Genomic DNA, 15904 nt, shown 5'->3' on the forward strand with positions numbered 1-15904 from the left:
GGCTCTGAGCTGTTAGCACAGAGCCAGACATGGGGCTCGAACTTACGAGCCGTGAGATCATGACCTGAGCCAAAGTCGGACGCTCAACTGACTAAGCCATCCAGGTGCCCCAAAGGGGAGCTGTTTAGAAAGGGCAGGTATAAGGAAGCCACGAGTTGACATTACCAGGACCTGGTAGGCCTGAGCAGCATGGGGAAGGGGCAGGTAATGGAACCTGGGGATAGACAGGGCTACTGAGAGCATGGCAGAGCCATGACTTTAGGTCAAAGATGCAGAGAGCCCATAGTGATCTTGATACTGCAGGGAGGGATCTGGGGGAGTAACTACCCTTATATCACCCTCCTCCTTCCCTCTGTTCTCCTAGTGGGGCTCCTCATGGATTGAGCATGAACAGAATCCAGAAAGCAAGGGACCCTGGTGATGCTATCCCAGGGAAGAGGAGGCAGAGAGGGATAGAGAGACAGTCTAGAAGGTCCAGTGGAAGACACCTGATGTGTCCCTTAAGTTTACCTGGCATTTAGAGTTTACAGAAAAGTTCCAGACAGTCATAGTCCTCACAACAACCCTGTGAGGTAGGTAGGGCAATGATTATAATCCTATTTCATAGATGAGCACACTGAGGTTCAGAGAGGCAAAATAACTTGCCCAAGGTCATAGGATTCATCTTGAGATGTTAAGTTCAGGGACCATCTCTGAGAGGGTCCTTGTGGGAAGAAATGGTTCTTCTGGCCATTCAGCTGCTGAAGAAAGCTCCTCAATCCGGAGTCTTGGGAATCCAGAATCTTGGGGAGCATTGGGAGTGCAGACCAGGTAACCCTGGGCTTCAGAAGACATCTGTACGGAGTGGGAGAGGCTGTTCCATGCCACTGATGAGGAGATTGGGCTCTTGGGACAGCACAGAGGGATTGCGTACCATTGAGGTCCCCACACTGCCCACAGTGACCTCCCTTTCCTCCTGCCGAAGGTGCCGGAGAATCTCCTGTGACAGGGAGAAGTTGCTTCCCTCTTCGGGTTCTGGAACAGGGATGGAGAAGGTGTGGATGAAGACCTCATATGTTCTCATTTTAACATACCCTGAGGACTGCTGGGCAGATCCTCCAAACCTTCTTCTCTCGCACATCCCGGCACCCCCTCCCCTTCACTAAACTCTGGGGCTAGAGTTTCATGGAATTCTAGAGCTAGAAGTGGTTTTAGAGATAACAGAATTCCACCTTCCCAGTTTTCAAGATGATGCACAGAGAGGGGCAAGGACCTGTCAAAGTCACACAGTGATGCAGTAGCAGAGCTGAGGCTGCAGCCCTGGTGTCTTTGCTCCTGACCTGGGGCTCTTCTGCTTCTTCTGGCATCCCTAGATGAAGTGAGGCGCCCCTAGAACCCATCTCTTTACACTCCACCCAGGACAAATAGCTGAACACCTCAGAAAGCAGTTGAGTACCCTAGGTGGAGAGGTAGGACCTCTCCCAGGGAGGAAGAATGCAGGGCTTGAATGCCTTGACCACTTGGGAAGGCCCAGGACCTGGTGCTGTCGTATCTATTTCTAACCCCTCGGGACACCTGACTCTTCCTGCCCTATAGCCTATCAACCCCTCACCCTGGTAGACAATGAGGCGGCAGTTGTTCTGACACTCAGGGGTGTCTGCCAGGATGTCTTCAAGTATTCGGCAGAAGAGTTTGGCCTGCTCAAGCCGATCCTCCCGGCTAAAGCCAGCTCGGCCATCCTGTGACATGGCAAAAAGGGTCTGCAAGGGGGTGGCGTACTCCAGAACACAGATGCCTGCCTGGAGGAGGTGAGAGGAATACAAGACTCAACCAGGACCCAGGCAGACAGAGTCTGGACCCTAATGCCACTACTGGGGCCCCCCTCCCTCAGCCTGTAGAGATGGAGCACTGGGAGGACGTTACCCTGATGGGATCTATGCTGTCTGGTGGTCTTTGCTCCTAAAATCAGGATCAGGACTTTGCTAAATTTATCCTTCACAGATCCTCCCCCTCAGATCCCAGGGCAAGGCCCATCAAGTCACCTGCTGTCAACTGCTCCAGCTGGAAACAAATTTGGGAGCTGGGCCCTGGGGTTCAACCTGTTCTTGGTTTCCCTCAATCTATGTGAAATCTTTCAGACATTTTCAGAACCTCATCTAGGACAGCTCTATGGTCAAGTGCAAGGTATACTCAGGTTGAAATCATCCACTGTCTTGCTGGTTCTCTGAGTCTCAGTTTCCTTATCTGTAAAGTAGGGGTCATAACCATCCTTACCTCACAAGGTGGCAGTGAGGGTTAAATGAGGCGGTCACATGAATATCATCTGGTATGCAGTAAGTGCTAAATAAGGGTTACTTATCATTGTCACCATTCAGAGCTGAATCTTGGCACCAACTGGAGAAATTGAGGCTCAGAGAAAGGCAGTGAATTTTTATCAGTGCTTGGCCAGCGGTCAGAATTCTGGTGCTCTGGGCCTGACTCCTCCTTAGCAGCACCCACCTCACTGCACACTCACCTGTTGCCCGTTTTCCAGAAGCGCATAGACGCTGTTGGTGTAAACCCGGCCCTTGATGCCAGCGCGGTCAGCGCTTTGCTGGGGCAGCTCATACAGGAAGCGAATGTTGGGGTCGGCCACACTCATGTCATCAGGCACTCCACAGTCCAGTGGGAAAAGGATGTGCAGCCGATGGCTCCCTGTGCCCCGTAGTATGTTGTTGTGCAGCTGATTGCATGTGAGTACCCGGGCCGGGAGCCCTGGGGTGGAAAGGCCTGAGAGGTCATTCCTACTAACCCTGTCTGCCACCTGACCCGAGATAGAGACCAGGTCATTGGTCCCCTCAATGTGCGGGTTCAAGAGAACGAAGGGTCCAGTCCACTTGCATTGTGCAGGAACCAGGAGGGGCAGAGAATTCAGGAACCCTTTCCTTCTCTCCCTCCACCCCCACCACCTCTCTCTCGCCTCACTTGTCCTTTGTCCAGATTTCTGGGCCTGCCCCACTCCTTCCCACCACAGCTTTTAGGGCTTTGAGAGGCAGGAAGAGCCCTGGGAGGTTACATTGCCAGCATTTCCAGCTGCATAGAGTCTGGCCCTATCTCCAGACGTGTTTCCTAGCAGAAGCCCTGGTGACAAGGGCAGATAGCAGTGAGATACGGGAGAACTGTGGTCTGGGCCAGCAAGTCAGAAGAAATAAGACCTGACACTTGGGCTCACAGTGGAGAGGTCAAGCCTCCAGGCTCTGGACAGACCTGGGTTCAAATCCTGTCTCCTCCTCTCACTAAGCCATGTGACTTTGGAGAAGTCTCTTCACCTTGCAGAACCACAATTTTCTTATCTCTAAAACAGGAATGTTGCAGGCGCCTGGGTGGCTCAGTCAGTTAAGTGTCCGACTTCGGCTCAGGTCATGATCTCACAGTTCGTGGGTTTGAGCCCCATATCAGGCTCTGTGCTGACAGCTCGGAGCCTGGAGCCTGCTTCGGATTCTCTGTCTCCCTCTCTCTCTGCTCCTCCCCTGATCTCACTCTGTCACTGTGTCTCTCAAAAATAAATAAACATTAAAAAAATAAGATAAAATAAAACAGGGATGTTGGTTATTCGTTGCCCACAGGGTATGAATTAAAAGGCAAAATGCACAGGAAGGACACAAAGCATGCAGTAAATATTCACTGGAAGAATTCGTGGTTAATGAGGGAAAAGTCACTGTTCCCATGGTTAACAAGGGAGAAGGAGTATGGCTCTAAGTGCCATACTCCTTCCTGTAAATCAGGCATAATAACATCCTTCATACCTACAGAATTGCTCTGGGAATCAAATGATTTGTTAGGAATAAAAAGTCTTTGAAAAATACAGCAAGTTCTAGAAACACAAGAGGTTTTATGTCTAATTGTATGTCTTAGAGACCTAGAGAGAGGGGCATAGAGAATGACTCACCTGGCAGGATCAGCCGCAGGTACCCAATGTAATATGACCATGCCAGCCCATGGGCCACGTTGAAATTCTTTTTTTCACAGACTGCAGAGACCTCAGCTGGGGCTAGGCCCTAGACAGCAGTACAGGGCAAGGAGGCCTCCATGAAGGGTAACTGGAGCCCTCCTCCTCAAGAAGATTTCCCAATCTGCTGCCAACTTACTTCCTTCTCTGCCATTGCTGGACCCACTGTTACAGACCTTATAGGCTCTACTCTAAGGACCAACCTCTAAACTAATCCCACTCCCAGTGCTGAGGTCAGAGTAGGTCATACTAGCTGCAGCCTCCATTCGGCTACACCCTCCACCTCTCTCTGTGTCTTACCTGGAGGTCCAGGAGGATGTTCAATGCCTGTGAGAGGCCCAGGAGGGCAAGCATCCAAGTGAAGGGCAGGTCTGTGCTGGGGAGGGTGCTGTAGAAATAACAGGACAGCAGCAGCAGGGCCCCACTGCGAACGGGGCTGCCCAGGCAAGCCTTCATAGCTCTCCAGTAGCTGCCCTGGTACCTGCAGGTGACAGTCAAGCCCCAGGCTCCAGCCCAGCTCAGCCAGAGAGATTCAAGGAGGGGCAGGGTCGGGGGTCAAGGGAGTGAGACACATTGGGTGCCCAGTCACCACGGGTAATAGAGTCACCTGGAGTGGAGGTGACACAGCTCCTCAGTCAGATGGCAGACCCCCGTGAACAGCAGTCCCAGCTGCAGGGAGGCCAGGTGGAGCACCAGCCATCGGAGAGTGTGGTCCGGGGACTCCCCCAGCCTCCAAAGGGCTGCCAGGCAGACTGCCAACAGGACCAAAGCCGCCTTCTGGGCCCCCATGCCCCTGGGCCTTGGGATGGATGGGTGCAGGCCAGTGCGGGGCATCTGTGGGCACCAAGAAACCCACTGTTGTTACCCTCTCACTCCCCTACCGCTTTGGGATAGCTTGCTTTCTCCCTGGTGCCCAGCCAGAGCCAGAGGCTGCTCTTTGAGAAGCCTCTAGGACAGGCCGGACATACAGCATCCCAGAGCTCCAGTCTAGGAGAGACTTGTTGAAAACAGAGCAGGAAGGCAAGTGCATGTGCCCCCCCCCCACCCCCGGCAACACACACACCATACCCAACCCTGTGACACCACAGGAGTAGTGAAGAAAGAAAGCAGCAACCGTCCCAGACCCAGACCTGAAAGTGTCCTGTGAGGTGCCACCCACCTAGAGGCTGTTGGGGACCTGGACTTCCCTCTTTCCAAAATCCACCCCAGGGAAGACTTTAGTCAGCAAAGGTGACACCGCAGTTCAAGGGGTGCAGGCAGGGCAGCCAGAAGACTTCCACCCAGCTCTGGCTCTCGGGGGCCTCAGCCTCAGAGCCCTTGCTCCACTGCTCCTGATCCTACCTACCTCCTACCTCCGAAACCCCGGGCTGTTTCTGGAAGATGACAGGGAAAGAAAGCCCCGTGAAATGGCTCCCGGCAATAAAGGCCAGCCTTTCTGGGTACAGCCTGAAAACGAAACATTAAAAACCAATCATAACTTTTTCCACAGCGCTCCAGCCCTGGCGTCTTGCCAGACCACAGCTTAGGGGAGGAGGGTATTTCCGGCTCTCCAGGGAAGGAGGAAGGGCCCCAATAAGCCATGCCCCAGTCTTGACATGGGGAGGCAAGCTTGCAAAGGCCCTTGTTCCATTGCCCTTTGCTACCCCCGAACCGAAGGTGTGCACAAACCCGTTACAGTCCCCCGTGGCCACAACCCTGACCACCTCGAGCCCTCATGGTCAAACACCCTCTACCAACACCCAGGCAGGACTCCATGCGACCAGACCGACACTCCCAGACGCACTACACCATGCTTCCCTGCCTGATTATTTTTATTCTGATTTCCAGATGCAGATCCTCTTTTTCTGAAGACTGTGATATCAGGAAGGAGGTGGGGAGAATGAACAGTTATTTCCCGTAATGACAGCCTTTCTAGTAAAGGGCTTTATGGCAGCAGAAAGCCCACAGGGGAGTGGAGTTTTGGCTCTCCACAGGAAGCAGCCACGCCTATGACTTCTCAGAGAGAACCCTGCAGTTCCAGCCAAAAAAGCAGTCAAGTGGAACCTCATCGACATCATTATCATCATAAGGTATTCACCACGCACCAGATATTATGCTAAGTGTTACATATATTATTTACTTAATCCACAGAGCAACCCTGTCAGGTAGGTATAATACTATTCCCCATTTTGCAGACGGGTAGTCTGAGGCTCAGTGTGGTGAATTGCTTGCTCTGTGCCTTGATTTCATGAGAAGAGATAGAAGATTGACCAGGACCAAGTTTCATGCTTAAGATTTCCCCTGGGGTGGCAGAGGGAGTGTCTCAGGGCTGCTCTCTCGCAAACTGATAAGCTGATTTGATTTGAGGATGGCGCAGACCTCAGGAGTGGGATTGGGGGGGACCCACAGAGGGGCAGCAGTGTATTCCTGCCCAGGTCAGAGAGTCTGCGCCTGGACCCTTCCCCACATCGCAACCGGAAACTAGATGACACGCCACATTCATACATGACACTGGCCTCCCAGGAACAAGGAGGTTTCCTAAAAACTCTTGTTTGTGAAAATCACTTCCTACAAATGGAGGAATTCCTTAAACCTTCTCTTCCCTGTAAGTGGCTCACAAAGGGGCCCTGTGAGGCGAACAAGGACTCAGCTGCTTCAAAACCAAAGAAAATGAAGGGTGCCCAGAAGAAGGCCTGAGCAGAGCCCTCCCAGAGCACAGCTTCACACCTGTCCCAAGAGTCAGCTGTGCCCAGCAACCTGTTCCCCCAGGCTGCCCAAGACCCACCCCTTCCAGGGGTCACCCGCCGCCAGCTCTGCGCCTCCACACCGGTCATCGCTTCCCCCGCACCTGTTCTTCATCCCACCCCTTCTGCTGGAGGAAGTTCCTCCATTTGATAGGCCAGGTAGGCACTATGCATCATAAGCCTTAAAAAACGTGTGATTGTGGACGTAGCAATCCACTTCCAGGAACCCTTTGTCAAGGAATAATCAGACAAGCGCACAAAAATGCCCATTTTTTTCAGATGTTCATAGCAGTATTGTTTACACGGAGAAAAACTGAAAGTTATCTAAATGCCCAACAGTTGAGGACTTGTTAACTAAATTGTGATTCACCTTACAGTAGAAGGTTGGGCAGCCTCTAAAAATGATGATGTAATTTTGTATTTATTGACCCTGAAACAGGCTTATTATATATTTCTTACTGGAAAAAAGCAGCATACAGGACAATTAATCGCATTTTAAGAAACTTACTTTGCATGACAAAATGTGTGGAAGCACATAGTTCAAAATGCTAACAATGATTACTCTATACAGTAGGAATGTAGGTGATTTTTAGTGTATTTTTCCCTGTTTGCTCATTATGTTTACTTGGGTTTCTTTTCCCAATGTGGAACATGTATTGGTTGTTGCCTGCTTCGAGTATGCTTTAAAAGGAAAAAAATCCCAGCATTGCCTCAGGGCCTATGGGATAGGATTGCTGGAGAATATGTCAGGCCCGGTCCTGTTGTGACATGCACAGCAGGGCAAGACAGTGGGTCTTATGCAACTGCACCAGTGATTAACTATGGCTGCAGAGGGGGAGGGTGGGCTTCTGTTCTTTTTCTGAAGGGAACCTGGAATACCCAAATCTAGACTTCCAGGAAGAAATGCCATTTCAGCTGAGCTTGGAAGGAGCAAGGGAAGAGTGGTGGAGAGGAGTGCCGGTGAAGAGCATTCTGATAGAGCAGCTGGTGCGAAAGCCCTGGGGTGGGCAAGACTTTGGTCCATGGAAGAACAGAGAGATGGCTGGTGTAGCTGGAGCACGAGATCATGTTGGGGTTCTGAATTAGTTTCCTAGGGCTACTGTATCGAAGCACTATAAATGTGCTGGCTTAGAACAACAACAAAAGTTTTTTAAATTTTATTTATTTTTTTATTTATTGAGAGAGAGAAAGAGAGGGTCTGAGCAGGGGAGGGACAGAGAGAGAGAGAGAGGGAGAGAGAGAATCCTAAGCAGGCTTTACACTGTCAGCGCAGAGCCTGATGCAGGGCTCCATCACCCAAACCGTGAGATCTTGAACTGAGCTGAAATCAAGAGTCGGATGTTTAATCAGCTGAGCCACCCAGGCACCCCCAAAAAACAGAAATTTGTTAAACAGAAATTTATTCACAGTTCTAGAAGCTGGAAGTGTGCAATGGCAGGGCCATGCTTCCTCTGAAGTCTCTAGATAAGGATCTTTTCTTGCCTCTGCACCCTTCTGGTGCCCCACCCACGCACCCACCGTCCAGGCATTCCTCGGTTTGCAGCTGCAACCGTTCAGTCTCTGCCTCTGTCACAGGGTGTTCTTCACCCGTGTGCCTCTGTCTTCACCTTGCGTCTCCTCTTATAAGGACACCAGTCCTGTTGGATGAGGCCCACCCTGATGACTTCATCCTAACTTGATTACATCTGCAAGGACACTATCTTCCAGGTACTGGGAGGTTAAGACTTCAACATATCTTTTTGGAGGACACAATTCAACCCATAACAGGGTCAGTGGTGTAAGAAGGGGATGGGAGAATGGGTCTGTGACCGGGGCCTCGGGGCCTACAGCGTGTCACAACAGCTGTATGCATGGGATCTTCCTCACCACTTCCTCTGTTCTGACAGACAGAGACCTCAAAGCTCTTCTGGGCTGACCATCTGGCATCCAAGGCGGAAGCCAAGGGTCAAAGCAGGGAAGTTAGGCCCAAGTTTCAGGCTGCCTGGCTCACAGGTTGCTGCCCTCAGGCCAGTGTTGCAGAGAGTAGCATTCTGTTCCACAGTCGCCCTTCTCTTAGGGCCTCCTCCTCACTTCCTGGTAGTTGCTTCTTCCCTCCAGACACTCCACAAGTGCTTGTCTGGGCCGGCACTATGTGTTTCTATTTCTAGCCCCATTACAGTTCCCATGGACCTTGTCATCAGTGTTCCTGGGAGAGAAATAAACCCCTAAACACTCATTCAGGGGACCCTGAGCCTGGGACAGAGTGTGAGTGGGATTGGAAGGCCTCTGGCTTCTGAGGTTGCCCACACAATCCCTTTCATGTGGAAAGGTCCCGGAATCCTGCTAGGATAAGGACGACATGGGGTCATATGGTAACTCTATGTTTAACTTTTTGAAGAACCAGCAGACGAGTTTCCAAAGCAGCTGTGCTATTTTGCATTCCCACCAGCAATGCATGAGGGTTCTAATTTCTCTACATTCTAGCCTATACTTGTTTCTTCTCTATCTTTTTGATTATAGCCATCCTAGTAGGTGTGAAGTAGTATCTCGTTATGGTTTTGATTTACATTTCCCTGATGGCTAATGATGTGTTTATTGCCATCGTATATCTTTTGCAAGAAATGTCTATTCATATCCTTTGCCCATTGTTAAAATTAGGTTGTTGGTCTTTTAATTATAATAATAATGTATTACTGTAATTATCATAAGAGTTATTTATATATTCTAGATGCAAGTCCCTTTTCAGATATGTGCTTTGCAGAAATTTTCCCCTATTCTATGGGTTGTCTTTTCACTTTCTTTGTGGTGTCCTTATATCACAAAGTTATTAACTTTGATGAAATCTAAATATCTATCTTTTCTTTTGTCACTTGTCCCTTTGGTACTATATCTAAGAAGCCATTGCCTCATCAAGGTCACCAAGGTTCAAACCTGTGAGCACCTGGGTAGCTCAGCTGGCTAGGCATATGGCTTCAGCTCAGGTCATGATCTCATGGTTTGTGAGTTCAAGCCCTGACTTGGGCTGTCAGCGCAGAGCCCACTTTGGATCCTCTGTTCCCTTCTCTCTCTGCCCCTTGCCCTGCCTCTCTTTCTCTCTCTGTCAAAAATAAATAAACATTAAGAAAAACTTTTTAAAAACAACAACAAAGATTCAAACCTATGTTTCCTTCTAAGAATTTAATAGTTTTGGCTCTTACATTTAGGTCTTTGGTCCATTTTGAATTTTTTGGATGTGGTTTGAGTGAGGGGGTCACAGTCATTCTTTTGCCTGTAGATATCCAGTTGTCCCAGCACCATTTGTTGATAAGACTATCTTTCTCCATTGAATTGTTTTGGCACCATTGGCAAAAATCAATCGACCAGGAATGTGAGTTTTTTTTGTGAATTCTCAGTTCTTTTCCATTGATCTGGAAGTCTATCCTTATGCCAGTTCGTACCATCTTGATTACTATAGCTTTGTAGTAAGTTTTGAAATCAGGAAGTATGAATCCTCCAACTTTGATCTTCTTTTTCAAGGTTATTTTGGCTATTCTGGGACCCATAAATTTCCATATGAATTTTAGGATCACCTTGTCAACTTCTGCAAGGATGCCAGCTGAAATTTTGACAAGGATTGCACTGAATCTATAGGTCAATTTGAGGAGTATTACCATCTCTCTTTTTTTTTTCTTAATGTTTGTGTTTATTTATTTAGAGAGACAGCATGCAGTGTTGGAGTAGGGGCAGAGAGAGAGGGGGAGAGAGAATCCCAAGCAGGCTCCAGACTGTCAGTGCAGAGTCTGATGCAAAGCTCAGTCTCTGAACCGTGAGATCAGGACCTGAGCCGAAATCAAGCATTGAAAACTTAACCAACTGAGCCCCCCAGGCACCCCTCTATTCTGCTTTTTCACTAAGGAACATATCATAGGCATATTTGTGGGTCAATAAAAATAAAGTCACATCATAATTTTTGGTGTGTGCCCAGTATTCTTTAGTATAGAATTATGAGTCATGATTGAAGGAGCCACCTGTTATTGGGCCCTTAGATTCTTTAAAATTTTTCTCTAAAAAAATTTGCAATGAACATAAGGAGGTGCATCTTTGTGCGCTTTCTTTTCTGATTATTAGGAGCGATTCTCAGAAGTGGGATTGAGGGGTCAAAGATTATGTGTATTTTTCAAGCTTCTGATGGACAGTACCAAAAGGCTCACTAGATGTAGGCTGTTTGCTTTAGAAGCAAACTAGAGAAAAATGAGCAAATAGGTAACAACCCAAACTTTCAACACCACGGGATCAGTTAAAATAACGATGGTACATGCATAGAGCGGCAGGGTAAGCAGCTGCAACAAATAATGTACATTTGCTGATACTGAGGGACACTTAGAGGATACTTTGAAGTCACAGAACTGGTTGCAAATAGTTCATATTAAGTAAACTCTGGTGCCTCCACTCAATAAATACTCTATGGCTCTTTAAAAATTGAAGCAGCTCCCTGAGGGGCTCAGTCTGTTAAGCATCTGACTTCAGCTCAGGTCATGATCCCACAGTTTGTGTGTGAGTTTGAGCCCGGCGTCGGGCTCTGTGCTGACAGCTCGGAGCCTGGAGCCTGCTTCGGATTCTGTATCTCCCTCTCTGCACCTCCCCAGCTCTCTCTCTCTCTCTCTCTTTCTCTTTCTCTCTCAAAAATAAATAAACACTAAAAAAAAAATTGAGGCCTCTCCTTATGAACTGATATGGAAATATCTGAGAGATTATAGTGAGGTGAAAGAGCACACTGCAGAACAGTGAATGTGGAAACAACACGGTAGCTGTGCATATACATTTGTAAGAAGATGGTGAAGGTGGTGAACTTCAAGGAGGGCCACTGAGTGGGCACAAGTGAGAGAGGGAGACTCACTTGCAGCTGCATGTCATTATGTGCTTTTGTACCTTTTAAATTTTATATTGTGTGCATTATTACCTATTCAGACATTAAATAAAATAGCAGTAAACCACAATATTTGTATTATGATCCCATTTTTATTTTTTAAAGTAGATATGGATATTTGCACGAGAAAAACTCTGGTTGTAAATACAACATAATGTTCATAATGGTTACTTTGGAAGGAGATTTGGGGTACCTGGAGGTTTAAAGAGATATCCACAAATCTTTGATATTCCTCCCTTCAAAAGGTGGAGACTAATCCCCTCCCAAGCATGGGACTAAGTAGACCGTAAGTCAATGTGGCTTCTTCTTTATTCTCTTTCTTGGATCACTTGTTCTGGGGACAGTCAGCCACCATGTCATAAGATACTCATGCAGCTATGGAGACGTCTGAGTTGTGAGCTCCAAGGCCTCCTACCAACAACCAGCAACATCTTGTCCGGCGCACAAATAGGCAACCTTGTCAGTGAAACCCCCAGCCCTGGTCAAGCCTTTAGATCATGGCAGCTCTGGCTGACATCCTGATTGCAATCTCATGAGAAATCCTGAGCCAGAACCACCCAATTAATCCACTCACTCCAAAATTCCTGAATCTGAGAAACTGTGAGATAATCAGTGTTTGTTGTTTGAAGCTACTAAGTTTGGAGGTAATTTGTTACACAACAATAAATACAATAATACAAGGTAATTTTCGATTTTCATTTTGTTTATTTTATTTAGAAATGTTTACTGAAATGAACACTCAAACATATTGTTTGAGTAATCAAAACTGAGAAAGAAATGAGCCAGAGAACAATGGAAAAACAGCTAAGAAAGAAAGAAAGAAAGAAAGAAAGAAAGAAAGAGAAAGAAGAAAGGAAGGAAGGATGGAAGGAAGGAAGGAAGAAAGGAAGAAAGAAAGGAAGGAAGAAAGAAAAACACCTCAGTCTGAAGTTCATTAACTCAGCTGCATGATCCTTACATGGGCACACTCTGGCCTTCTAGCAGTTTGAGTGAAGCATCCTAAGGGCTTTAAAGGACCTCAGGTGCACTTCGACTTGCCATCAAAAGGCTGCTGCCTCCCTGGCCTGTGTTCATGGGAATGTAGTATCTGCATCAAGGATGGTGACCTTGTGGATCTCCCAGACCCCACATCAGATCAGAGCTGGGCATTAGACACCAGTTTCTAGAAGCTGTTGAAGGGCTGGAAGTTGTCTCATCCTTCTTTTGGGGGGCCCTTGTCTCCTAGCACCTTCCTCAGTTGTGCACTCCAACAAGACTGGGCCTTGTCAGTGTCCCAGACACTCCATGCTCTCTCTCCCTGCCTAGATGTCTCTTCGGGTCCCCTGCGCTGTGCACCAAGCCTCCCCCCCTGACACTGCATGATGCTGCATTTCCCGGCAAGCAGACTAAGCTCAGGACATGAGCAAAACCCTCCCAATTATTTCCCCCAAATTTTCTTTAAAACTTTGACATCTGAACAGCCTTGAAGCTGTTCTCCTTTGCCTGACCACAGAGAGATCTCCCCAGGAAGACTTCTCAGACCCCATGCTAGGTGAGGGCCTTGCCTTCTGCTCTGTGTCAGTCCAGATCTTTCCTATTTGGCCTTGTGCATGTTTTATTGTTACTGCTGGTTTGGTTGCTGGTTTCTTGTACAGTCTGTAAGCCTTGGAGGGCAGCATCAACCTTGCTTATTCTCTGCTGTGGCCCCAAGGCCTGACGTAAGGTAAATGCTCTGCATGCAGTCATGAATGATGAACAAACAAATGAACTCAGGACACCTGAGCAATCTCTTCAACTGTCTGAAGGGCTGTAGAAGACAGAAAAGCCTTCCTCTTTGTAACCGTAGAAGGCAGAACTAGGACAAATCCAAGTGAGTATCAAATTTTGGTTCTTTTTAAATTTTTTTTAACATTTGTTCAGTTTTGAGAGACAGAGAGAGACAGAGCATGAGCGGGGGAGGGGCAGAGGAGAGAGGGAGACACAGAATCTGAAGCAGGCTCCAGGTTCTGAGCTGTCAGCACAGAGCCCAACGCAGGGCTTGAACTCACAAACTGCGAGATCATGACCTGAACTGAAGTCAGCTGCTTAACCGACTGAGCCACCCAGGTGCCCCTAATTTTGGTTCCAAATCAGGAAGAATCTTCTAATAATATAGGCTGCCTAGGAGGTGGTGAGCTGTGATCACCAAAAGGGTTTACAAGAAGCCTGGTGGGCTCTCTGTGAGGGATGGGCTACAGAGAGAATACTGGACAGAATGTGTGAGTTCCTACGATCCCAGACAAGCTGGGCTATTGAGGAAGTCATGAGGGTGTCTTTTGGTGGGGGAGGGGCAAGGAGGTAAATTTGTTTTTTCCTCTTGAAGAACTTGCTTGTGATGGAGACTGAGTACAGCTGGTCTGGTTCACCCATCCACATTTTCCCATCCCAACCCGTCTTTTCTCAGACCCATGAAAGGCTGTGTGGCTGGCACTGGTGACACCTGGTGGCCATTTGGACTAGGAGAGAGGCAGTCCTACCACCTACATGTCCATCTGGTTCATGGCTATATCTCAGGGTCTTAGAAGATGCTTGGTACAGACAAGGCCCTCACGTTTGAGGAATGAATGAATGAATGAATGAATGAATGAATGAATATAGATGGTAAAGAGGAGGAAGAGATTGCCTGTATGGGTCTGGAGACCTAACCAGGAGGACCACCCAAAACAGCAGAAATCTGGACAATTGATCCACTCAGAGATATACAGACAGAAAGGCCTTTGCTCTATCTCCTTCCTCCCTCCTCTGTGCCTGTCCTGTGTCCTGGGGGCACATGTGAAGTGGGGGAAAAGGCTATTTGGGAGAAAAGGCTAAAAGACTAAAGTTAACCCAAAGCTGCTCCTGCATCTGAGCTTAATTTTGCTCTAGAGCTATGAATAGAGACCTCTGGGCTGGGTTAGAAGTGCCTGAGTCAGGCTCCTTTCAGAGAGAGAACATTGAGGCCCAGAGAGGGCAGGAACCAGCCTGAGGCCCTGCAACCGGAGTATAGCAGGGCCAGGACCCCCAGCTTCAGTTCCTTAGGTCAAATCATGGCATTTGACCACCTAAGATAGAAACAGAGAAGAAAGGAACAGTTGGTGTGGAGCCTAGAGGAACACATACAAGTTCCTTAGCCTGGCAAGCAGATAATCTGCCGTTGCTGACTCTCACACGCGCCTCCCCTTCCAAGGGAGGAGCTCTGCCACCACTGTCCCCCCCAAACCAAAGTGTATCCTCTTCTGACTCATTCAGAGCCCTCCTCTCAACCGCTCTGCTTTATACCCATCCCTTCAACTGTATGGATGGGCTTAACCTCCCTGAGCCTCAGTTTCCTAATCTGCAAAGGGATTGTTTAAGGTGTGAGAGACACTGCATGTCAAATGTTTGGCATGTGGTAAGCATTCCATAAGAATCATAGCTGCTATTACCGTTGCCGTTGTAATTAAGAACCAATTCAAGTCCTTCCCACAACCCCCAACTAGATGGAGACATCTTTGAGGACAGCAGTTAGAGTACCTTGACTCTGTACCCAGAGAAGACCCAGGACCCAGCAGTGGTCTGTATTGGCTCTAGATGGCACCTGATGGCTGGTTTCCCTTAGTGCTTTCCCTACAGGCTGGGCAGGGGCTGACCCTGCTGTCTGAGGCTGCCTCTCTGGCTTTCATTCCTGAGGCTGTAGTGAATCATTGGTATGGAGTAGGCTTGGGATTTCACTGATGGGCCAAAAAACAAAAGACAAAGTGCTGCCAGGGGTACAAAGATGCCATCCCCGGATGTTCTGGACAGTAAAGTGGGGGGGGGGGGACTCAAAACCCCCAGCAGATGAGGAAGGATAGGTCCATGGGGCCACAGAGAAGAAAGCTGATATACAGGCACAGGTTCTCCTTGGCTTCCTTGGCGCGTGTGTGTGCCCCTAAATGAGACCCCTGTGGGTAGTAGTGTGAGGGGAAATGGAAGCGCCCACTCCCCAATCACTCTCTCTTCTGCATCCTCAGGGCTGGTTTATTCTGGGTTGTTCTTCTTTCTCACACCATCATGCCAGGTCCTAGGGTTGCCTTGAACAGGAGTATTCCCAGATACTCATTCATTCAATATTCAACCAGTATTTATTGAGTCCCTTCTCTGTGTCAGGCACCTTGCTATTGGAGCTTATGTTCTGGCTGGAGGAACAGACAAACAAAAGTCCACTTCATAAGTGCTACTTTTTATGGGACGCTTGGGTGGGTCAATCAGTTAAGTGTCTGATTCTTGATTTTAGCTCAGGTCATGATCTCAGACTTCATGAGATTGAGCCCCACTTTGGGCTCTGCACTGACAGTGCAGAGCCTGCTTAGG

General features: G+C 48.3%; 1 protein-coding gene across 1 annotated transcript; it reads right to left on the minus strand.

Annotated features, from left to right (window-relative positions):
- Positions 1-473: 473 nt before the first annotated feature.
- STING1 (stimulator of interferon response cGAMP interactor 1) lies at positions 474-5912 on the minus strand. Its single transcript, XM_043573173.1, has 7 exons — positions 5313-5912; positions 4575-4801; positions 4268-4448; positions 3908-4016; positions 2495-2733; positions 1592-1778; positions 474-1014 (listed from the first exon to the last, which is right to left on the minus strand). Exons 2-7 carry the CDS (start codon positions 4799-4801, stop codon positions 824-826), a joined length of 1134 nt encoding a protein of 377 aa, XP_043429108.1. The 5' UTR covers positions 5313-5912; the 3' UTR covers positions 474-823.
- Between the last annotated feature and the right edge of the window lie 9992 nt (positions 5913-15904).

This window comes from Prionailurus bengalensis, chromosome A1, assembly GCF_016509475.1.
Source record: "Prionailurus bengalensis isolate Pbe53 chromosome A1, Fcat_Pben_1.1_paternal_pri, whole genome shotgun sequence".
Lineage (NCBI taxonomy): Eukaryota > Metazoa > Chordata > Mammalia > Carnivora > Felidae > Prionailurus > Prionailurus bengalensis.

Excerpts from the sequence above, each read along its gene's own strand:
- STING1 (XM_043573173.1), bottom strand. The coding sequence starts at position 4,801 with ATGCCCCGCACTGGCCTGCACCCATCCATCCCAAGGCCCAGGGGCATG. Across the intron at positions 4,449-4,574 it reads CTGTGTCACCTCCACTCCAG|GTACCAGGGCAGCTACTGGA; the intron begins GTGACTCTATTA and ends TGTCACCTGCAG. Across the intron at positions 2,734-3,907 it reads CCTGCGGCTGATCCTGCCAG|GGCTCCCGGCCCGGGTACTC; the intron begins GTGAGTCATTCT and ends TTTCCACCCCAG.